The sequence below is a fragment of the Chelonia mydas genome, chromosome 22 (genome assembly GCF_015237465.2).
Source record: "Chelonia mydas isolate rCheMyd1 chromosome 22, rCheMyd1.pri.v2, whole genome shotgun sequence".
Taxonomy (NCBI): domain Eukaryota; kingdom Metazoa; phylum Chordata; order Testudines; family Cheloniidae; genus Chelonia; species Chelonia mydas.
Window position 1 is genome coordinate 6,826,667 of NC_051262.2, and position 24,712 is coordinate 6,851,378.

At 46.1% G+C, this 24,712-nt stretch overlaps 1 protein-coding gene across 3 annotated transcripts in view; it reads left to right on the forward strand.

The window, feature by feature from the left end:
• ST14 (ST14 transmembrane serine protease matriptase) overlaps nucleotides 1-24,712 on the forward strand; it is a 68,126-nt gene that overhangs the window by 4,342 nt on the left and 39,072 nt on the right. Inside the window, exons 3-4 of one of the 3 annotated variants that reach the window (XM_037882306.2) lie at nucleotides 7,158-7,306; nucleotides 13,824-13,944. Coding sequence is in view for 2 of the 3 variants with exons in the window: in XM_043534045.1 (XP_043389980.1) it covers nucleotides 20,632-20,739 (108 nt within the window). In the remaining variant the exon portion in view is untranslated. Of the gene's footprint in view, nucleotides 1-7,157; nucleotides 7,307-13,823; nucleotides 13,945-20,021; nucleotides 20,740-24,712 lie in introns of those variants that run through there. The other 2 variants (XM_043534045.1, XM_037882305.2) reach the window with 2 other exon arrangements.

Here is a 24,712-nt window from a genome sequence, read left to right on the forward strand (position 1 = left end):
GCTGCCCCAATGCTTAGGAGCAGGAGAGGGGAATGCTGCTGCTTTTGGAAGCCGCCTGGAGCGGGACAAGCCCCCGACCCTGCTCCCTGGCGGGAGCTCGAGAGCTGGATTAAAATGTCTGGAAGGCCGGGTGCGGCCCCCGGGCCGTAGTTTCCCCACCTCTGATCTATCCTATCACAGCCTCGTGCTTTACCACTCTGTAGCTGGTTTATACCCTTAGTTACTTCTTCAAAGTTGATTACTTCTAGTGATGTAGGTAAATCCACTGTTTCTTCACATCTCTCAATAAGTGTTAGTGGTTCTGGCTGGTTCACAGCCTGGAAATGTTCCACCCAATGGGCTCTCTAACCACAGAGGAAGGACAAGGTTTTACCATTTCCAGGCTTTCACAGCAGTGTGAGAATTGTGAGGTCAGTTATTTAGGACTACAAAAGGATTTTTAGAATCCTGTCTGGTATACCACCTCAGCTTCTTTTGCTTTATTTTTCAATGCTTTCTTTTCTGTCTGATCTTTTAACTTCCTTGTCTCTGTTCACGTATGGTTGCCACAGAATAGCTCTTTTTCTGCTGTCTTATTCCTGTTGAATTCTCTTCTTCTTTAATTTTTTTCTCTCTTTAACAAGCCCCCATGTGTTTGGCTGGAGCCATTTTTCTTTCTTACGCCAGGTCTACGCTACAAACTTAAATCGGTATAAGTCTGGCACTCGGGATATGAAAAATCCACACCTGTGAGCGATGGAGATATACCGACCTTACCCCCAGTGTAGACAGCGTTATGTCAATGGGAGAGCTTCTCCTGTCAACGTAACTACCAGCACTCAAGGAAGTGAATTAACTACGCTGATGGAGAAGCTCTCCCATCGGTGTAGTAACGTCTTCACTAAAGCACTACGGTGGGGCAGCTGCAGCGCAGTATGTGAAGACAAGCCCATAGGGCATGGCTACACTTGCAGATGTAGAGCACTGGGAGTTAAACCAGCCTTCAGAGACGGCAGCAGGGAAAACGCTGCCGTGTGTTTACACGGTCAGCTTCAAGCACACTGGCATGGCCACATTAGCAGCTCTTGCAACGCCACAAAGAGCAGTGCATTGTGGTAGCTATCCCAGTGTGCAAGTGGTTGCAATGCGCTTTTCAAAGGCGGGATGGAGGTGGAGTGTGACAGGGAGTGTGTTGTGTGTATGTGGGGGGAGAGAGGGGAGGTTTTGGGGGGGGCTGAAAGCGTGTCAGCATGCTGTCTTGTAAGTTCAGACAGCAGCAGAACACCCCCCCCCCACACACACACACACACTCACAACAGCAGCATTCCACACTAATGGCTTGCTTTGTCCCAGAGCAGATAAGCATGCCGGCTGTCAGAAATGGAGCTTTGAAAGGGGATATCCGCATTCCTGTAGCAGAGTTCTAAACAATGAGAAGAGTGGCCACTTGATTGCAGGGGATTATGGGACATTCCGGAGGCCAATCGCAGCGCAGTAATGCAACACCTCATTCACACTGATGCCCGGGCATTTCAGCCAAGGTGCAGCAAGCTTTCTGCTTCTTGTGGAGGTGGATTACGAGGAGCACTCCAGCTGCAGAGTCCAGGCACTCGACGTGCCTTGCCAGTGCAGACACATCGGAGTTAGGGAGTTTCCCGCAGCAGCGACTCTCCTAGCACTGGAGGATTCTCCCCTCACCCAGCTGTGGTTTGGCCTGGTGGAAATGGATCCCTGACTGGTTGATGTGACTCCAGGCAATGGGCGATTGCTCGCGCAACCCGCGCCTGGCACGGCTTTGCAGGAAGAGCCCTCTCTGGAAAGGGCTAACAGAGAAAAGCCTCCCAAGGTAAGCTGGGAGTCGGGCTAGTTTTTCTCTGCCAGAGCTGGATTCATGGCCAGGGCTCGTTGGGAACAGGTTGAGCCTGCTGCAGGGAGCCTGCTGCAGGGAACCTTGCTCCCACTGCTATTCTTGTTGGCACACAGCGCACACTGGTTATACCTCTCCTGTTAGTCCACAGCAATCAAATTATGGTTCCCTCCTGAACAGGGGCACTAAGAGGGGCTAAGACCCGCTGCACGCTCTCCCCCCCTAGCGCATGTATGCACAGCAGCCATAAATTACCCTTTACTGTTTGTAAATCCCTGTGAGCGACTCGGATCCAGGGATGGTTTTATTGGCTATGGTGCAATGAACTTTGGTTCAGAAACTGCTGATGGGTTTGAGTCCCTGATGGGAAGATAGAGATATGTAAATCCCACTGCCCATGCACAGACAAGTAACAGACAGGAGCTGGGAGCGACTGAGAGCAGGCAAGACTCAAACATACAACAGTAAAACAAGTCTGTACGCAAGAAAAGGCTCGAGGAAGAGGGATCAGGTGGCTTCACGGGGATTTTCAGATCACATCTTCGCAGTATATTTGCATTCCACTATCCCAGCAACTGGAGGCTGCTGCTAGTTTTCCAAGCATCCAGCCAGCTGCTGCTCCCTGGGGCAGTTTTGTCTTTGCATCTCTCGCTATGGCAGAGTTACTCTTCACATCCCAAAGATATGGCTTGTAACAAGAAGGATTTCTACAGGTATGTTAGCAACAAGAAGAAGGTCAGGGAAAGTGTGGGACCCTTAATGAAGGGGGGAGGCAACCTAGTGACAGATGATGTGGAAAAAGCTGAAGTACTCAATGCTTTTTTTGCCTCGGTCTTCACAGACAAGGTCAGCTCCCAGACTGCTGCACTGGGCAGCACAATATGGAGAGGAGGTGAGCAGCGCTCAGTGGTGAAAGAACAGGTTAAGGACTATTTAGAAAAGCTGGACATGCACAAGTCCATGGGTCCAGATCTAAGGCATCCGAGGGTGCTGAGGGAGTTGACTGATGTGATTGCAGAGCCATTGGCCATTATCTTTGAAAATGCGCAGCGATCCCGGACGATTGGAAAAAGGCAAATACAGTGCCCGTATTTTAAAAAGGGAAGAAAGAGAACCCGGGGAACTACAGACCCGTCAGCCTCCCCTCAGTCCCTGGAAAAATCATGGAGCAGGTCCCCAAGGAATCAATTCTGAAGCACTTGGAGGAGAGGAAGGTGATCAGGAACAGTCAACATGGATTCACCAAGGGCAAGTCATGCCTGACCAATCTGATTGCCTTCTATGATGAGATAACTAGCTCTGTGGATATGGGGAAATCAGTGGACATGATATATCTTGACTTTAGCAAAGCTTTTGATACAGTCTCCCACAATATCCTTGCCAGCAAGTTAAAAAAGTATGGATTGGATGAATGGACTATAAGGTAGATAGAAAGCTGGCTAGATTGTCGGGCTCAACAGGTAGTGATCAACGGCTCGATGTGTAGTTGGCAGCCGGTATCAAGCGGAGTGCCCCAGGGGTCGATCCTTGGGTCGGTTTTGTTCAACATCTTTACTAACTATCTCGATGATGGGCTGGATTGTACCCTCAGCAAGCTCGCATATCCCACTTTTCCAGTTCCTTGTGTCTGCTGCAGGGCTGTCCTCACTGAATTAAATCCTGGTTTAATTACTAAACCATTCAACAAACCAGAAGGAAAGACTGGCTGCTTCCCCCATGTCCCCTCTACTGCTGAACAATCTTATCTCTAGCTTTATGGGCTAAGAGAAATCTCTCTCGCTGGCTCTTAGGCTCCCCTTTCTAGCCCTGTCACTGACATTTCTTCCTTTAACTCCATTTTCCTTTCCTTTCCCCTTCATGGACCTAAGCCAGAATCCCAGATCCAGATCCCTCCAAGCGTAGAGTGACCGTACGTCTCATTTTGGCCAGGACCGTACCCTTTTTAAGCCTTGTCCTGGCTGTCCCAACTTTTTTGGCAGAAATGGGCATTTGTCCCGTTGGCTCTTGATCAGTTGATAAGAGCAAATGGGAGAAATGCCTACTTTTTTTTTTTTAGAGAAGTGGGGTGCGAAGGAACATGGGGCGGGGTGAGCGGCGATGCCAGCCCCAGCCTTTGGAAAATATGGTCACCCTATCTCGTATTTGCATCACTGCTTGCCCAAGCCCTGCCTGCCCACCCCACACCCCTGCGGGGATGGGGGCTAGGACAAGCAACTCAGGCCAGCACCACGTGCGTAGGGGAGCTTGGGCCAGCTGGGGGAGGGCTCGGACCAGCCCCGCACAGTGTCCAGTTTTCCCTTTGGTGAAAAATGGTCACCCTATCCAAGCGTGAAGGAAGTCCCCGATCTAGAAGTCAAGGTTCCAACTCCACATCGTTCCTTCAGACTTTCAGGTCCTCTTATCGTCTCTCCCCTCCTATTGCAGCTGTTCCACAGCTCATCCGACACACATTGCTCATACTCCTTCACCCCGTCCCAGCACAAATACCCTGACTTCCTGACTGAAGCATTCCTCTGCCAATCAAGCTGGTGCAGGGGGCAGGACATTCTCTCACAGACCCCAGCTCACTTTCCCTTGTGAAAGGCGACAAGTCAAGGGAATAAAATTGGACTCTGCCTTTTTCCTCTCTGTGCTGAGCCATGCAGAAGTCTTCAATCCCTCCCCCCACCTTTTATTAACCTTAGAAATATCAGGAATGTCAAATCTGGCCTCCCTTAGTGCTTCTGGTAGCCCCACTGGAGGTCTCAGAAACATGGAGTGTGAGGTTTCTTGTCCTTTAATCAAAGGGTAAGGGAGTCTGACTCTTTAACCCAAGTGTTTCTCAAGTGTCTGAGTTAAATACATTGTTAAAATCCGTGTCTGACTAAATATTTCTCATTCAGATTTAAATGCATGAGGTGAATCTGGCCTCCACTGAAGTCAATAGAGTGAGGATTTCACCCATAGTACTTTTAATGCCATAATCCTTTTCATTCTCCAGTCATCCATGGAGTCTTTCGAGGAAAATTGGACAGAGGAGATCTAGTTTCCAGTGCAAAAGCACCAGCAGGAAGAACCCAGCCATGTGTTAGGCCCTTGCTGTATCTCATAAAGAAGCAAAAAAGAGCTCCCACTTCCACGTTGGCAGGTCTCGTTCCAGCTCCTCTGCTGTGTCATTTTAGAGCTGCCATCGACACGTACTTTGTACTGCTGTCTTCCTGGAGAAATGCCCTCTCCTTCCCGACTGCTGCTGCTGGCTCCTCTTCTACCGAACATCTGTATTTGGAGCCAAACCCCAATGTCTTCACTTAGTTGTTAGGCAAAACTCCCAAGTAAGTCCCATTTCTCTTCCCAAATCACTGGTATTTCCATGGCTGAGAAAGCAGATCCTCTTTCCTCTTCATCAGAGGGCCACCAATCACAGAATGATGTGAGTTTCATTATTGCCCTCTGGAGGATGGAATAAGACGGGTTCAGCTTCATCTCCTTCTTCCTCTACTGCTAACGGCAGTTGTCAATTATTAGCTCTATTGGTGTGTGCTTTTAAAGCAGGAAGAGGCTGTCAGCAAGAGATTTTGAATCTCTACAGAGGAGAGTGGTCGTCATGAAGCTGTAGCTAGTCATGGATTTGTTTCAATACTTTACCCTTTGCAAATGTGACTGAATTTACCCTCGTTCCCTTCCTGAGAAGTATGTGATCACAGAGAGGGACCGTGGCTCAAAGAGGTGAAATGACTCACCCAAAGCTACGGAGAATCAGTGGCTGAGCCAGAAACCCCCTCCTGGCCCCCCAAAACTCCTGACTCCCCATTCTGTGCCACAAACACCAGATCAAATGCCTTTGTAGGGTGATATTAAGTTCCAAACACCAATTCAGCAGCAGCTTTCACTTTAATTGTACTTAGCTCTTCTAGATGGCTTTCACTGAGAGCTCTCAAGAACTTTACAGCTGCATGTTTTTGTTTCATCCACCTGTTGCTTTTTATCATTAACATACACTGTCAATGCTTTAGCACAGGGACTTCTTTTTTAGTGTGTTGGTACAGCTCCCCGCATAATGGACAACCTGAGAGCTCTCGGCATTGTGTCATGACAAATGGGAAACAGGCACAGAAAGACAAGTTGATTTACCCAAAGTCACCCAGCAGGTCCATGACAGAGCTGGGAATGGAAAGGAGTCCTATGCCCAGATCCTCAAAAGTATTTAGGCACCTGATTTCCACTGAAATCAGTGGGAGGAAGGCGCCTTTGAGAATCTGGGCCCTAGTCACTAGCATCCCCAACAGCTTCAGCAACAGCCCTCAGGATGTTTATAGAGAAGCATGGGCGGGAAGGACCCTGTCTGTAGAACAGCTGCAGGAGCCTTACAGTTGTCCGCCCAGATCCTGGATCACTTCCCTGGTGTGATGCAGACTATTACAGTAGATGTAACTATAGGTAGCATTTATGGATATCGTTGTCCGGAGCACTTCCTGTTGCTCAGCACTAAATTGGATTGCCGGATCCTTCTCCCATGTGCTCATTACTGGGAGGGAGGTTCAGGCACTAGCCTATCTAGACTGGAAATCCTCTTCTGGGCACCCAGCTTTCCCAGCAATGTGTGTGCTAGTTCTGTTGTTTGATCTACTTTACTCTGCTTGCTGCTTCTTGGAGGGCCTGGCTGTGCCTAGCTCTGGGGTGAGCTCACAGTGAGGGAGCAGGCACAGGAGGGGACTCTCGCATTTGCAATGCTTGTAGGAAGCATATGAGGAAGTTCCAATAAAGGGAAAGAGTGTGTGGGGGCGGGGGATGCAATGCAACCTGTGGAAAGGGGTAGCAGATGCCACTGCTGTGTGCGATCCCTGGACCATTGGGCCTCCCTGAGGTGGTGTACTTCTGGGAGCTGCTGCAAGGGTAGTTCTGTTCTAGTCCGGTTCTTACAGCCCTCATCAATGTAGTACAAACTCACTGAACATTAAATCTCACCAAATGAGGGTAAATCCATCCTCATCATCGTATCCACACATTATACTCCATACCTGAACATAGCCATTATATGAATAACATAACCCCATATCTCAATGTCTGTACTTTGACCCGTTAAACTTTTACCCCCAGTTGGGGAGATTGCAGATTATGTATTCCTTACGCCACCCGTTCCTAAACCGAATTTCGCACCCCTTGATAATCTGTACCTTATTCCCTGATAACCAGCAACTTCTGTGCTTAAACTCTGTACCGTTTTCTTTTTACTTCAACATCATCTTAATAAAATTATTAAATCTGAGCCCCTGGCTGAAGTGCATTTGCATCTTCCCCCAGTGATCCCTTCTTTCTCTCTCACTCTGCCCAGGGAGAAACCATGTGGGGATGATTAATTCTGTTTTACACAAGTGATATGTAAACTCACCTGGACATCCTGCTACCATGAAAACAATTGGAGGAGCCACTGCTTGACCACCCCCAGTGAACACATCTTAAAGGTGTTAAAAACTGTCAGAGGTAGGTGCTAACATGTTTTAAACCACACTTGATTAAAGTATAATAGCCAGTGTGAGGTGGTGTTTTTTTATTAACAAAATACCATTTTTCCCCCTAAGCTAGACAAGGCCGAAGTCATTATATCCTGGTTTCCAGTTTCTCAAAGTTACTGGCTCCTGGGTTGACCATTTAAACCTGGACATGGGTTAGCAAAAATGGGACCACCGTGGTGAACTAGAAATTCATAAACGCGATCACCCACTGCAATCCAGCCAGCTCTCTGACTGGCGCTGCTCAGACAGGGCCGTTCCACTCACTGCATTTTGCCAGCTCTCTCCAAGGTCTTGCTTTCCAAAATATCATTTGCAGCCAGGCTTTGCAGGACTGGGAGAACGATGAAAAGAAAATCTAAAGGTGCAATACCCTCCCTGACCTGAGTAAGCTGTCTGGTCTGCTGCTGTGAATCGTGATCATCTTAACCCACTCTTTTCACTCAGCTTTGGATTTTCTTTAAATGTTATGGAAACCCATCAACCCAGATCCCCACCCACTGCTGGACTTTCAAGTCTGCTCCTCCATTAATACCATGTGTGGCATGTTCCTCTCCACACTTTTTTTTTTTTAAACTCTTTAGTTACTTAGGAAGTTGTAAGAGGTTTACAAATCCTTGCTCTGTAAATAGAGGCAAACCAATAATCATTACCACAGCGAGCTTTTGTTTAGAGAAATATTATACAGTAATAGGGCTATCACATCTCTCTATTGAACTGGGTGTTACCATATCACAGAGTTACCATCTTTACAGTACCCAGGACATGCTGTTGCTAGTGATTTTATTAAATTGAGTGAAACCCCTGATTCCATGTATTTAACAAACTAGGCATTTCTATTAAATGTTGTTCAAAAATTTGGACAGGTGTGCTCGTTTGTTTGCAGGCAAATATACGTTGAATATTGAATGAATGGTAACCAAATATGTAAGTATCTACCTGTCCCCTATTTATAATTGGTGCGTTAATTTTTCCATAACAACCACCTCTCGTATTTTTTTACCATTCCTGTAAAGTTGGACTATTTTTCTTGTTCCAATGAGAAGCCATCAGTATCCTTTCACCTACTAGCAGGCAAGATATTTATTCTTCATTTCCTTTTAGTGTGACCATTTCTGCCCAAAAGCTCCCAGATGATTACCCAAGGATCCTTTGGTAACAAATATCCAACCATTTGTGATATTTGGTTAAGAACTGCATCCCAGTACTCTCTGCTGACTAGACATGTCCAGCATCAATGTGTAAAATCTCTTCTTTCACCACAGTTATTCAATCTTTTATTTATACGTCCAATCTATGTGTATTACTTCTTAACCTGACTGGTGTGCGGTACCATTGAAACAGTAGTGTAAAGAAATTTCCTTTTCTTGTACTACATGCAGAGGTTTTTCCAGATCAAATCCCGTTCCTCTGACACAACTGGTCTATCCAGATGCTTTTCCCAGAGTGTCCACACATTTTTTTCTATCAAATGTCCCTCAGGAATACAGTGACTGTCACTTTGTCTCAAAGAAAAAAATTCCAACTGATTTCAACTTTATGCAGAGGATATTTGCCTGCTGCAGTACCACATCGATCCACTAGATGGATGATTGCCTCAGAGATATCTCAACAGGCTTGAGAAATGGACTACTGTACCCGCATTCATAGTCCTACTTGTACTGCTTGTATTTTGCATCCCAGTTTAACTCCTCCCATCAAAATACTTCCAATGCAAATTGTCTGTCGTGGACCAACAAAGTGAACTGATTTATGACACTTGCAAAAGCCTGAGATCCTGCCTTTAAACAGGTTTCAGAGTAGCAGCCGTGTTAGTCTGTATTTGCAAAAAGAAAAGGAGGACTTGTGGCACCTTAGAGACTAACCAATTTATTTGAGCATAAGCTTTCGTGAGCTACAGCTCACTTCATCGGATGCATACTGTGGAAAATACAGAAGATGTTTTTATACATACAAACCATGAAAACAGGGGTGTTTACAACTACAAAAGGTTCTCTCTCCCCCCACCCCACTCTCCTGCTGGTAATAGCTTATCTAAAGTGATCACTCTCCTTACAATGTGTATGATAATCAAGGTGGGCCATTTCCAGCACAAATCCAGGGTTTAACAAGAACGTCTGAGGAACGGGGGAGGGGCGGGGTAGGAAAAAACAAGGGGAAATAGGTTACCTTGCATAATGACTTAGCCACTCCCAGTCTCTATTCAAGCCTAAGTTAATTGTATCCAATTTGCAAATGAATTCCAATTCAACAGTCTCTCACTGGAGTCTGGTTTTGAAGTTTTTCTGTTGTAATATCGCAACTTTCATGTCTGTAATCGCGTGACCAGAGAGATTGAAGTGTTCTCCGACTGGTTTATGAATATTATAATTCTTGACATCTGATTTGTGTGCATTTATTCTTTTACATAGAGACTGTCCAGTTTGACCAATGTACATGGCAGAGGGGCATTGCTGGCACATGATGGCATATATCACATTGGTGGATGTGCAGGTGAACGAGCCTCTGATAGTGTGGCTGATGTTATTAGGCCCTGTGATGGTGTCCCCTGAATAGATATGTGGGCACAGTTGGCAACGGGCTTTGTTGCAAGGATAGGTTCCTGGGTTAGTGGTTCTGTTGTGTGGTATGTGGTTGCTGGTGAGTATTCGCTTCAGGTTGGGGGGCTGTCTGTAGGCAAGGACTGGCCTTTCTCCCAAGATTTGTGAGAGTGTTGGGTCATCCTTCAGGATAGGTTGTAGATCCTTAATAATGCATTGGAGGGGTTTTAGTTGGGGGCTGAAGGGGACGGCTAGTGGCGTTCTATTATTTTCTTTGTTAGGCCTGTCCTGTAGTAGGTGACTTCTGGGAACTCTTCTGGCTCTATCAACCTGTTTCTTCACTTCTGCAGGTGGGTGTTGTAGTTGTAAGAATGCTTGATAGAGATCTTGTAGGCGTTTGCCTCTGTGTGACGGGTTGGAGCAAATGCGGTTGTATCGCAGAGCTTGGCTGTAGACGATGGATCGTGTGGTGTGGTCAGGGTGAAAGCTGGAGGCATGTAGGTAGGAGTAGCGGTCAGTAGGTTTCCGGTATAGGGTGGTGTTCATGTGACCATCGTTTATTAGCACCGTAGTGTCCAGGAAGTGGATCTCTTGTGTGGACTGGACCAGGCTGAGGTTGATGGTGGAATGGAAATTGTTGAAATTGTGGTGGAATTCCTCAAGGGCTTCTTTTCCATGGGTCCAGATGATGAAGATGTCATCAATATAGTGCAAGTAGAGTAGGGGCGTTAGGGGACGAGAGCTGAGGAAGCGTTGTTCTAAGTCAGCCATAAACATGTTGGCATACTGTGGGGCCATGCGGGTACCCATAGCAGTGCCGCTGATTTGAAGGTATACATTGTCCCCAAATGTAAAATAGTTATGGGTAAGGACAAAGTCACAAAGTCGCATGGCCCCACAGTATGCCAACATGTTTATGGCTGACAGGCCACTCCTTGTCTACAGACAGCCCCCCAACCTGAAGCAAATACTCACCAGCAACCACACCACACGATCCATCGTCTACAGCCAAGCTCTGCGATACAACCGCATTTGCTCCAACCCGTCACACAGAGGCAAACGCCTACAAGATCTCTATCAAGCATTCTTACAACTACAATACCCACCTGCTGAAGTGAAGAAACAGATTGATAGAGCCAGAAGAGTTCCCAGAAGTCACCTACTACAGGACAGGCCTAACAAAGAAAATAATAGAACGCCACTAGCCGTCCCCTTCAGCCCCCAACTAAAACCCCTCCAATGCATTATTAAGGATCTACAACGTATCCTGAAGGATGACCCAACACTCTCTCAGATCTTGGGAGACAGGCCAGTCCTTGCCTACGGACAGCCCCCCAACCTGAAGCGAATACTCACCAGCAACCACATACCACACAACAGAACCACTAACCCAGGAACCTATCCTTGCAACAAAGCCCGTTGCCAACTGTGCCCACATATCTATTCATGGGACACCATCACAGGTCCTAATAACATCAGTCACACTATCAGAGGCTCGTTCACCTGCACATCCACCAATGTGATATATGCCATCATGTGCCAGCAATGCCCCTCTGCCATGTACATTGGTCAAACTGGACAGTCTCTATGTAAAAGAATAAATGCACACAAATCAGATGTCAAGAATTATAACATTCATAAACCAGTCGGAGAACACTTCAATCTCTCTGGTCACGCGATTACAGACATGAAAGTTGCGATATTACAACAGAAAAACTTCAAAACCAGACTCTAGCGAGAGACTGTTGAATTGGAATTCATTTGCAAATTGGATACAATTAACTTAGGCTTGAATAGAGACTGGGAGTGGCTAAGTCATTATGCAAGGTAACCTATTTCCCCTTGTTTTTTCCAACCCCCCCCCTCCCCCGTTCCTCAGACGTTCTTGTTAAACCCTGGATTTGTGCTGGAAATGGCCCACCTTGATTATCATACACATTGTAAGGAGAGTGATCACTTTAGATAAGCTATTACCAGCAGGAGAGTGGGGTGGGGGGAGAGAGAACCTTTTGTAGTTGTAAACACCCCTGTTTTCATGGTTTGTATGTATAAAAACATCTTCTGTATTTTCCACAGTATGCATCCGATGAAGTGAGCTGTAGCTCACGAAAGCTTATGCTCAAATAAATTGGTTAGTCTCTAAGGTGCCACAAGTCCTCCTTTTCTTTTTGCCTTTAAACAATCCACCCCAGAGCTCTTCTGTGTGAGTGAGATTTTGTTGCAGACAATTGCAAGGCAACTGAAAGTCAGTTAAGGCCATTGGCTTGCAACAAACCAGCAAAAAGCGAGCAATGCCAATGTGTGCACTTCACTTGCAATCAAGTCAAGGCATCTAGATACCTGGTTCTAGTTTATCATAAAGACAGGACCTTAACTGTGTCTGTCACGGTTGGGCATGCCTGACCCTTTAGCCTGGTTTCAGAACACACAACGCATTGGGAGCCATGGCACCAAGTCATTTGACTCGGTTGCAGTTAAAAGGCAGTTGGCAAGTGCTACCTTTCCTAATTCACAGCCTACTGCAGAGGTTTTGCCTTTAAAGCCATGATCATAGAAATGCAGGGCTGGAAGGGACCTCAAGAGGTCCTCTAGTCCAGCCAACCATGCTGAGGCAGGATTCAGCAGGTAAACCTAGCCCATCCCTGACAGGTGTTTGTCTAACCTGTTCTTAAAAACCTCCGGTGATGCAGATTCCACAGCCTCCCTAGATAGCCTGTTCCAGGGCTTAACAAGTCTTATAATTAGAAAGTTTTCCTAATATCTAATTTAAATCTCCCCTGCTGCGAACTAAGCCCATTACTTCTTGTGCTACCCTTGGTGGACATGGAAAACAATCAATCACCATCCTCTTTAACACACCTTTTGTGAAGACTGTTCTCATGTGCCCCCTCAGCCTTCTCTTCTGAAGACTAAACATGCCCAATTCTGTCAATCTTTCTTCACAGGCCATGTTTTCTAAATGTTTTATTTTTATTGCTCTCCTATGGACTCTCTCCAATTTGTCCATGTGCAGTGCCCGAAATGGGAAACAGTACTCCAGCTGAGGCCTCACCAGTGCTGAAAGGGCAGAACAATTATGTCCCATGTCATACAATCGGCACTCCTAGACTTTTGCCGCAGCATCTCACTATTGACTCATAGTCAATGTGCAGTCTACTATGATCTCCAGATCCTTGCCGGCAGCACTGCTGCCTAACCAGTTTTTCCCCCTTTTTGTAGTTGTGCATCTGATTTTTCCCTTCCTTAATGTAGAACTTAGCTCTTGTCTTTATTAACTTTCATTTTATTGATTTCAGACCAATTTTTCAGTTTATCGAGATCACTTTTTGAATTCTAATCCAGTTGTCCAAAGTGCTTGCAATCCCTCTCCCAGCTTGGTGTTAGCTGCAAATTTTACACACGTATCTTTTACTTCTTCATCCAAGTTGTTAAAGAAATTATTGAATAGTATCAGACCCAAAAGAGATGCCTGCAGGACTCCACTCGCTATGTCCTCCCAGTCTGAAAGCAAAACAATCAGCAATTCTATGTAAAAGAAAAATTGGCAAAACCATACTTATGCCAGCGAGATCATGGTCTAAGTGTTACCTTGTTTATTCTTACTCATTATCCATAATAACAACTTATTAAAAATGTAACTATCAAAGTTTTTAATGTACCTTTAACAATTCTTCATTGTATATTTCGCTCTTGTGAATCAGTATATGTCATCACCTACTACCCTTTAGTCTGTTAGAAGTGGGGGGGATTATGGAAAACATGGTGCTTTACTGTCAGCATTCCAGATGTTCTTTAAACATGGGTTTTTCATTCAAAGTCCAGTTTTGTTTGTGAATTACCATAATTCCCCCCCACACTTCATTAGAAATTTTCCTGTGAATGTATTTTGAGGGGGTGGCTCAGTTTTAGGACCTTGATATTTAGTTGTTTTTAATGGTATCCCAACAGGTCTTTCTGAATGAAGGAATCCAATTTCAAGGTTCTTACAGGGGTTGTAGCTGGTATCAGGAGATGAGCTGCCATTCAGGGAACCGCGAGAGGTCATCTAATCCTGCCCCCTGCACTCAAGGCAAGACTAAGTATTATCTAGACCATCCCTGACGTGTTTGTCTAACCTGCTCTTAAAAACCTCCGATGTTGCAGATTCTACAGCCTCCCTAGGCAGTTTATTCCAGTGCTTAACTACCCTCACAGGAAGTTTTTCCTAATGTCCAACCTAAATGCAAGCCCATTGCTTCTTGTCCTGTCCTCAGAGGTTAATGAGAACAATTTGGTACACCACAATTATTGAACAGCTTTCTAAGAGTATTGACACATGTCAGCTCATGCCCCCCAGGCAGTGCAAGGGCACTTGTGTTATGACTGCTTTAGTCCTGAGCTACTCAACCATAGATCCCTGGATTACCTGTTCCCTGCTCTTACCCCACTAGACCATGCTTCTTCTATGCTTCACACTCTCCTGGGCATTGCATATTTAGCTGAGAGACTAGAATGGTTCTGAATGACATTTTCCGCTCATTGGCTTTTGCTGTGTCTCCTCCTAGTGAATCAGCTTTTTATTTACTCTTTGAAACATGAGGTAACCAGACACCACGTACATTTCATTTCTCTCCTGATCCCACCTTTATCACCATGCGAGTAGCTGGATGAGATTTAGGTCTGTTCTCGGAAATGAATGTGGACATAGATGGATTGGTTTCTGTATGACTGACTCGCAGAAGTGTGTGTGGGAGGAATGGGTGTTAGCGACTGCTGCTGGAGGTTGGATTTAGGACCTGTCCCTGAGCGCAGAGCACTTAGTTTATTGGCTTCCAGTAAAGGAAGCACCTTAGCTTTGAAACAGTTTGAACTCAGCCCTTCCCTAGCCGGGGAGCGTGAATGCTCATAGATTTAGTTCAGGGTGGACTATTGTGATTATCTAGTCTGAGCTCCGGCACAGTGCAGCCCACAGAACCTCCCCCCACCCACTCCTGTACTAGACCCCTAACCTCTGCCTGAGTCACTGACGTCCTCCAGTCACGATTTAAAGACTTCAGATGCAGAGAATTGAAATTATTGCTGTTGTGGTATGCTATGGCGTGAGAAGTACCAGGAACTTGGCAGTTAGCTGACACCTAGAAGTCACTGTAAGCACGCTCCCAGTCCAACAGCAATGGAATGGCTAGCCCCGCTGAACACAGCACATTGGCGTACTGTCTCAGTGCTTTAGCTCATCGTGAATGGATATCCTTCCTATCGGATACATGCTGTACAAGGCAGATAGTGTATCAAGCCTCACCTCCATCGGCTTCTTTAACCTGTAATGGATAACTCCTGGAACAGTTAACGGCGTGATTGGTGTTTCATGCCAAAATACATTCACTGTTAAAGATATGGACCCTCCCTGAGATCAGTTTCAACCCTGGTGTAGTTCCACCCAGGATGAATTTGGCCCGTAATGTTTAAATGGCGTATGAAGAACACAGTCACGCTCTTCCTAAAGGAGTGACTGTGTCTGAGTAAAAAGAACAGGAGTACTAGTGGCACCTTAGAGACAAACGAATTTATTTGAGCATAAGCTTTCGTGAGCTACAGCTCACTTCATCGGATGCATTCAGCGGAAAATACAGTCAGGAGATTTATATACACACAGAACATGAAAAAAGGGGTGTGTATGATGATACACACACAGAACATGAAAAAATGGGTATAAATCTCCTGACTGTATTTTCCACTGAATGCATCCGATGAAGTGAGCTGTAGCTCACGAAAGCTTATGTTCAAATAAATTGGTTAGTCTCTAAGGTGCCACTCGTACTCCTTTTCTTTTTGCAAATACAGACTAACACGGCTGCTACTCTGAAATGTGTCTGAGTAGTTAAGCAGCAAGAGCTATGAGTCAGAACTCCTAAGTTACTAATCTCTCTGCTCCAATTTCTGCATCCCTTAAAATGGGGCTCATCATACTTCCTTCTCTCACAGGGGGACTAGAAGATTTGATTGATTACAACTTGGATTAGTGCTTTGAGATCTTTGTACTTCTAGGTCCCTTTCCCCCAAAGAGTTGTTACTACATTTATTAGAGTCATGGAGTCATTAGAGTCAGAAGTCTGACCTCCGTGTATCACAGGTCAGCAGCCGCACAGTAAACCCGACAACCGAAATGTGAGCAAATATTACAGGCCCCAGGCAACGAGAGAGTTCTGTGCCACAGGTAGAGAAGAGAAGGGACTGAGGTGCACTGGTGCCCAAGGCCCTGGCAGGGAATTGATTTAAGTGAGCTGTACCCAGATGATTCTGGTAAGTGACCCACACCCATGTGCTACAGAGGAAGTTGGAAAAACAAAACAAAACCCAAAGTCCCTACCATTCTGCCTGGGGAAAATTTCTTCTGACCCTACATCGGGAGATGAGTTAGAGCCTGAGCTTGTGAGTTAGAACCAGCCAGCCAAGCATCTGAGAGAGAGAATGTTCTTTGCCACCTCCGAACACTGGCTCTCCTGCTCCAGTTTCCCATCTCCAGCCGTAGCCATCCCTGATCGTTCAAAGGAAGGAGTCATACAAAATCATTGCGGGGGGAGAACAGGGGCATCCCTTTCTGACCCCTTCACGTGATCATTTATTTTGTTCTCTCTCCCCTGATCTTTATCTAACGGTGTTTAAGTGACTTATGTTCATGATGTATCAAAACCCAATAAAAATATAACCTCTGTGAAAAAAGAAAGCTTTGGGAGAATATATCCATCCTGTATATAACTGCATACCATTGAAAACATGCCGAGCAGATTGTCAGCTCAGTGGGGCAGAGACCATCTTTCTGTTCTGTGTTCGTACAGTGCCTAGCACCAGGGGGTTGTGGGCCATGCCTCGGGTTTCTGAGTGCTACTGCACCACAAAGAATAAATCAATAATACCATTATTGCAGTGAAACAGAACTAAGGCCAGCTCTCTGCCCCCAACCTGTAGAACTGAAAGGCCGTAATTAGCTTGGGGCCCCTGACTTCTCTGTCTCTTTAGTTCCTTTGCATCGTCACATTTTTCCCCCCAGACACTTCAGATTGCTGCCTCGTATGCAAAAAGTTGCTGAGCACAGCAGGTGAAAGCATTAGCCCATAAGCAGTAGGAACCTGATTCACCAAAGTGCTGGACACTCCCAACTCCAGGTGACGTCAGCAGGAGCTGCGGGTGTTCGGAAACAGTAAATCAGGATGGCAGCGTACAAATCCTGTCTTCGGCCCCAGCGCGGAGCTCCTTCCGCTCCCAGCAAAGGCACTTAGCTCGCTGACACAATGGGTGTTGAGGAGGGACTGGAGAGGGAAGAGAGGGCAGTGGATCAGTTCAGGGAGGTTGCTGCATGGCTCAGAAATGCCCTTCCGCCTGCCCACCACTGTAACACAGAAACTGCTCTCTGGCCGGCAGCCCCCGAGGCTCCCAAGGCAGGGAGTCTGGTAGAAACACAGCCAGCTATTGCACAACACAGCTGGCTCTCGTCCAGTCAGTCCTCTATGATACTGCATAGGCCACCTGTAGGCCCCACCTGCTCCTGAGACCAGCCAGCTATCAGTTTCAGGTTTCGAAGGTTAGTCTTTATCTAAGGATACTTCCTGGTTAAGTGATTGGGATGGTAGGAGCTTGTGAGAGAGCAGGAGAAGGGGGGTGGGGAGGGAGTTAAGGTTTCTGCATGAAGGAGAAGGAGCTGTCGGTGTACATTGTGGTTTATATGTACACAAAGAGCAAATCATAGGAGCAGATCTTCCACACCTGGGCTGCAGGAATGGCCCACGGGAGATTTGCAATCAGAATGATATAGTTTAGACTAAGGAAAACAATAGAGAGAGCGAGCACAGGATATGACAGGTTTCAGATAACAGCCGTGTTAGTCTGTATTCGCAAAAAGAAAAGGAGGACTTGTGGCACCTTAGAGACTAACCAATTTATTTGAACATAAGCTTTCGTGAGCTACAGCTCACTTCATCGGATGCTGTAGCTCACGAAAGCTTATGCTCAAATAAATTGGTTAGTCTCTAAGGTGCTACAAGTCCTCCTTTTCTTTTCACAGGATATGAGTGTGTCCTCTGTCACAGGCTGTCCCAGCCACAAGTGTGAGAACACAATGGCAGCTTCTGCTGTGCACTGGCAGAGTTTTTAGGAATATAAAAGGACAGTGCATGGCAGATCCCACTTTCCCAGCTACATCCACCCTACCCTGTAAGGATGGATTAAGGCTGGATCCTTGAGGGAGAGACCAACTGGTGTGAAAGGGACCCAGGTCAGCAGTGAGGAACACAGGGCCAGGCGATAAGGGGTGTGGCAAGCATATTAGAAATTCATGTGGATCATACCCAAGTCTGGAAAATGGAATTGAGACGAGGTCAGAGTGTTTTGCTGGTGTAGCTATACCCGCATACCAGGCCAGCAAACACCAGCAGAGTGGGTGCAGCTTATACCGACAAAACTGTGCTTTTTCCAGTAGCATCACTTATTCCAGCCTCCCTGAGCAAAACAGTCTGTACCTGTCCACGTTACAGTTTTGTCAGAATAACTTCATCTGCACGAGTGGCTTCTGTCAGCACAGTTATATATCGATCACAGAGCGGACCTCCTCTCATCTCTGACCAGCGCAGCTATGCTGGCAAAATCTTTTGGAGAGTAGACATGGCCTAAGGAGGAAAGAGCTGGGTTGGAAGAGACGCTGTGAATGGCAGGAGAGGAAGATCAAAGAGCTGGGGGAGAGGAGCTGGGCAGAAGCTGAAAAGTTGAGATGAATCCATGTTTCATTTATTCTTAATCCACCCCTGAGCCTGGAAGATTAAAAATTAGGGAGTTCAGGGATTTGGCCCCTTCTACACACCTCGTCCCTAAAGAAGTAGCCGTGGAGGAGAATGTGGGTGGACAGAGTTTCAATATAAATAGGCCCCACCCACAATTTTCAAATCTGCCTCCAGATCAGTTTCCCCAAAGTTTGGACGGTTTGGATCTGAGGTTTTGTTGTGGATTCATCTCACAGTCTAGCGATAGATCCAGTCAATCCCACTGCAGCCACATCTGTTGTTAACCTTAACATCTGATGGTATGGGCACCACATGCTATGCTGAAGGCATTTGTCTGCGTCCTGAAACTGTTACCAAGTAAATGCCTTCCCTTGATTCTTCAGAGCTTAGCTGCCCACAAAAGTGGTGCTGCTTTAACTAGTCGGGTATTACTAGAATGGTACAACCTCCCTATTGTGGATGCAGTTATATCAGTATAAAGCTGATTTATGCTGGCATAGGTATTCACATACACAAAGGGGACTAGGCTATACTGGTCTAAGACTCCTTTATACCAGTATAACTGGCCACGCTAGGGGGTGTACCAGGATAACTAGTCTGGTAAAAAAAGTCACTCCTAACAACAAATAGTTATGCTGGTACAAAAATGGTGTGTAGGCCGAACCACAGTGACCAAACACATAGGGACACCCAGGCATTAGAATCCTTGGTGCAATCTGCAACCCTACTCAAAGCAGTGAGAAGATGGGACCTGGTGTTTGCTGACATAGACTCCCCGCTGGGAAGTCCTTTGTTCACTCCCTGTTGCTCCCAGCTTTATTCTAGTGGCTCACATTGTCAATTTCACCTTAGCAGCCTATTCAGAAAGGTTTGATTGCTCTGTGCCTGCATGAAATTAGTGCATTTCCCCAGCACAACCTCTCCCCTGAGAAGTAGGGCTCCATTGTTACCGTTTGGCTTCAGTATGTGAGAGAGAGAGAGAGTGTGTGTGTGTGGTGAGGGGGGGCTCAATTGAGAGGAATCCACTGTAACTCTAATTGCTGTAGCTCAGGAAATCTTATGCTCAAATAAATTTATTAGTCTCTAAGGTACCACAAGTACTCCTTTTCTAATTGCTGCGTATCCCCCCCAAATATCCACTCCCAGCTAGTGCCTGGGGGTGTCACCCCACATGCCCAGTGCCTGGGGGTATCCCTAAAATTTGATAAGGTTTTGGGGAAGGTTATTCTGGTGGGAATAAAGGGGGCTTTTCTGCTGCTTTGATGTACCAGCTGGCTGGTTCCTTTATGTATACATGTTTATTTCTTTATGTATACATGGCGTGGGGGCTCCTCGTGTTACTGTAAATCTAATTAATTTTTGGGTCGCCCAGAGCTTTTCTAATTGTTAAAATATATGAAATGCCCACTCCCCACCAGTGTGTGTGGGCACCCCTGTATCTGGGTGCCTCACAGGGACAGAGGATTGGAACCACCAGGGGTTTTTTTTTTGCAAGTGAATAGAGCTGCTGAATGAGCCTTTTGCAGGGGCAGGATCTTTCACCTGCCAGAAGGAAGAAGAGAGAGAGAGAGAGGAGGGGCTCAGGCGAGGTAATCTCGTGTGATCACACACAGAGAGAGAAACAGCCACACCTTGAAACTACCTGAGCTCCAGGAGAAGGGGAGGAAAACTCCAGATAAACAACACAGGGAGGAGAAAAGAGCAAGGGAAGGGGACCAAAGTGCGGGACCCAAGTGGGAGGGTAACCTAGGGAGCAAGGAAGTGCTGTACTCCGAGACCTTGCAGTTCCCACAGCTGGCTTCACCCGGTCTGTGAGTTTCAGCTGAAACTGATCAGCCATGGACTCAGGTTTTTGAGCTACTCAGCCACCAGGAAGGACTTTGCACACGGCAGCAGGACCAACTACTCTGTGCGCTGGGATTGAAAACGTTGAATTGTTTGGGGTGCAAACTCCACATCCCCGTTCTCCCAAACCTCCAAAAAAAAAGGGAGGGGGGAAGGAAAACATGAACTATCGGCCTTCGGAAGAAAGAAAAATGAATGATTATCAGCTTTCCCCAGGAAGGAAACTGAAAACGTCGGATTCAGGGCTGAAGTACAACAATAGAAAAGAGGTGAGCTGCATTTGGGGGGGCTGTTTTCTAACCCTTCCCCTCTCCTGTTTGAGGAGTGAGGTGGCTTTCTCCAGGGAGGGGAAGGCCAGTTCTAAGGGCGCTTGCTTGCAAGATGCAGATTTCAGGGCGTTTTCTAAAATAAAAACGAGTTCTAAGTATTCCCTAGTGCAGGCATGAAGGCTTGTGGAGTGACCTGGAGCCTTCTGCTTTCCTGGCTTGTGGGGTAGATAAGCAGCAGGTCTTGTACAGCAAATCACACGTAGTGGGGCGGGAGGCTGGAACTGGTTGCTGCTTTAGCTCAGGGTGTCTTCGGTGACAGGGTTTGGGCTGGTCTGATGAGTCCTTGCAGGGCTTTTCATATGAGGAATGCTGTCTGTCAGTTTTCACAGCAACAAGACTGTTGGATAGGCCTTTCGTCCCACTTCACTTTAGCTGGAGGTGACTTACAGGAATGCTGTTGTTTAGACTCTTTCATGCAAACTGGAACCTGTTTTGAATCTGCTTTGGTGAAACCAGTGGACAGCCTTGTATGGACCATCTTAAATAGACTTAAACCCCAGGTTGTTTTGATTTTTAGCTTAATGCAGGCTGTGGCTGTGTTACAAGCTGTACTGTGCCAGCTTTGAATCAGTTTGAATGCAAGTAATTGAGTTCAATACAGGGGTAATTGGGTGAAATGCTGTGGTTTGTGTTATACAGGTCAGACTAGATGACCTAATAATAGTTCATTCTCACCTTAAAATCCATTACTCTAAAACCAATTTAGTTAAACAGGTGCAAAACATAATTTCAGTACTCTTAACTCAAGTTTGAACCAGGCTTATACTGGATTAGATTAAAATGAGTACAGATATTTTCAATAGCTATAAATGCAATTTAAGTGTGTTAAGAGTCCACACTGTTTTGCACTGGATCTAACTCAAATAGTTCAAAATCACCTCTGTATGTGATCCAGAGCAAGTTACTTGTGCAGCCCAGGCCTTACCTCAATTAAGGGGCCTGTTTTGTTGCTTATTGGTTGTGTGGATTATTGCCCTTGCCTTGTGAGAGGGCCAGGCTAACCTGGCCTTGTCTCTTAACTCCAAGGCCTTGGTTTGGAATTTCCTGCTAAGGTGTTGAACGTTCTGGTGAGGCCTTATCACTTGAAGGGTAAGGTCATGTCAGAGAGGATATTTTCTGAGGGTGGATTTGGGCCACTGGTGCTCACCCAGAAATGTGTGCATCTCTTGCAGTCTCTGCTTATTTTAAAACCTGGCGTTTAGAAAATTGTATTTTTATATTAAAACAAAGTGCAAGTGACTTCCCAGATTGTTTCTAGTCTCTTAGTTGTTGATCTTTGATCTGTGGGTTCCTCCTAGAGTGATTGTTAGCTGGCAATGGTGAAGAATTGCTGAGTCACTTTCTTCTTGCCCTGAATGAAGAATTTAGTTATTCAAGGCAAATGGCCCCATCTGGTCTCAGGCTGTGAGAATGTCTTTGATGTAGAGTTAACTCTGCATCAATCTACACTCAAGTTACTCCTCTCCAGTAAGCCTAGCTTGTAGCCATGCTACAAAACAACCCTCAAGTGCTGTCTCCACACAGGTCACAGTGGTGGTGTGAGGAGGAATGATAGGAAGGCATTGGAGGACTAGTGGTGCTACCCTGCATTCTGGTTGTCTTAGCAACTGATTAATTGTGCTCCTAGTCTGAACGTCCTTTCAGGCCAGCCAGCTCGAGTTAGCACCACTGTCACTGAGTGAAGGGGTTTTGCTGTGGATGGGATTCTAGGAGCAACCTGGGAGTTAACTTTGCAGAGAAGATGAGCCCTGTCTTCACTGCAGAGTTTCTACCTATTATCTTTCCCCTGCCCTGTCCTGCCTAATGGCTTGTTACAGATTTAAAGAATCAGTAATTATATCTGCATCTATGCAGGCCCGAGCAGATCAGCTGCTCTGTAAAGACCTTTATTGTTTCATGTTCTGTGGTGCCGAGAGCTTTCATTAAGCAGAAAACTGAGAGGTTCTTAGATTTGGAGTCACATTCTGTTCTGTGTCCGCCTCAGAGCCCCGCAGGAGTCCCTGAGGCGAATGAGAGCAGAACATAGGCCCCTTAGAAATACCATTGGTGGAGAATCCATAATGCAGCCAAGCAGAGAAGAGACGGCAAGGCCTGATTGCTTTAACCTTTCCACGCTTCATGTGCAGCTTGTTCAGAGGTAATCAGTGTTGCAGCTGAGGAGCTGGTTCTGGCTAGCAACTTCAATTACAATTCCTCCTTGGGGTGACGAGGAAAGACTGTGTGGATCCGCAAAGCTTTGTGGCCATGCCACTTGTGTGAGCTGTATAGTTAGTCCATCTTGGAGCTGAGTGAACTCTTCCCAGGAATAATCTTACCTGATTAATTCAGCCTTTATCTTCTCTTCATGGGTTAGCAGCAAGCAGGTGGTCTGGTCAGTAGAACAATTCCAACTACTTCACTCAAATGAATTTTATTTAGCCTTTGGGCTGTTTGGTGACCTACTCACTGCAGCTCTCAGTGGTGTCTGATTGCAGCTGTTTCTTGCTCCTTCAGTGTGTGATTTCCCCACAGGGCTTGTTAAGGCTACTGTTGCTGACAACATGCAGCAGAACTGGTGCGTGAATAAGCACTATTTTGCTGCAGTTGTAGCCAAGGAGGACAAATTATATTCAGGACTAGTTCAGTAACCATGGTTGAATCTGCTCTGAGCAGGACGATAGACCAAAGATGGCCAGTCAAATGCACAGACTTATAGACTTTAAGGCAAGACGGGACCATCATGAACATCTAGTCTGACCTCCTGCTCGTTGCAGGCCACAGAGCCTTACCCACCCACTCCTGCAATAGACCTCTGACCTGTGGCTGAGTTACTGAAGTCCTCAAATCATGGTTTCGATAATTCAAGTTACAGAGAATCCACCGTTTACACTTTCAGTAAACTAGTGACCCCATGCTGCAGAGGAAGGCAAACCCTCCCCCCCCCAGGGTGTCTGCCAATGTGACCGGGGGGAAATTCCTTCCTGATCCCAAATATGGTGATCAGAACTCATGAGCCCAACTATTTGAGACCTTTGCACTGCAAATGAAATTTGCTCTGTTTGTGGTGGGAAATGACTTGGCAGTGTTGTTAAAGTGAATACATGGGTTGTATTGGACCAAATTTTCACAAATTAGTATTCACCCAAATCTGGGAAACATATTATTTCCATCCATTGGAGGGTTATAGAGACGTATATTCACTGGCCTTTTCATTGAAGCCTTCTCCATAATATCAGACCAAAAAAATCAAGCAGAGACAAGTAGTTAATATGAAGACAACAGGATGGTTCCACCTACACACACACTTCCTCCTCTACCAGGCCTAGGTGCTGGTATGTAGGTGGGGAAAAGTTTGTGACTGAAAGAAGGTGTGTGTTTGCTAATGGTGTTGACTGGTAGCAGTCCTAGGAGTTTTATGCTGCATTTCCAAGGTGAAGGGTCTGTGGTCTGTTCAGAGCGGGGATTAGGCGATAATGAAAGAACAAACTGTAGATCTTTTAGGGTAGGACTAGTTTTAGTTAACAAAACTCCCCGCTGTTTGACTCCTGCCTTAGATTGCAAGGCTCAAATTTGTCAAAGACGACTCTGAAAAAGCACATGGGAGCGATACAAGGAGGATGCTTAAAATGCAAAGAGGCAAAAGGGGCCTTTTTCATCCAGGAAACTCCAAACCATGAGTCCTTTCAGTGCTAGCCCGACAAAAACTGTGTCCCTGCGAGCCTTTGGCAACAGAAAAAAATGTTTTTCCAACAGGAGTAGCTGGTTTTAATGTTGCCAATCCTAACTGCTCAGGAATCGCAAAAAGAAAAGGAGTACTTGTGGCACCTTAGAGACTAACCAATTTATTTGAGCATAAGCTTTCGTGAGCTACAGCTCACTTCATCGGATGCATGCTGTGGAAAGGATCTTCTACACTTTCCACAGTATGCATCCG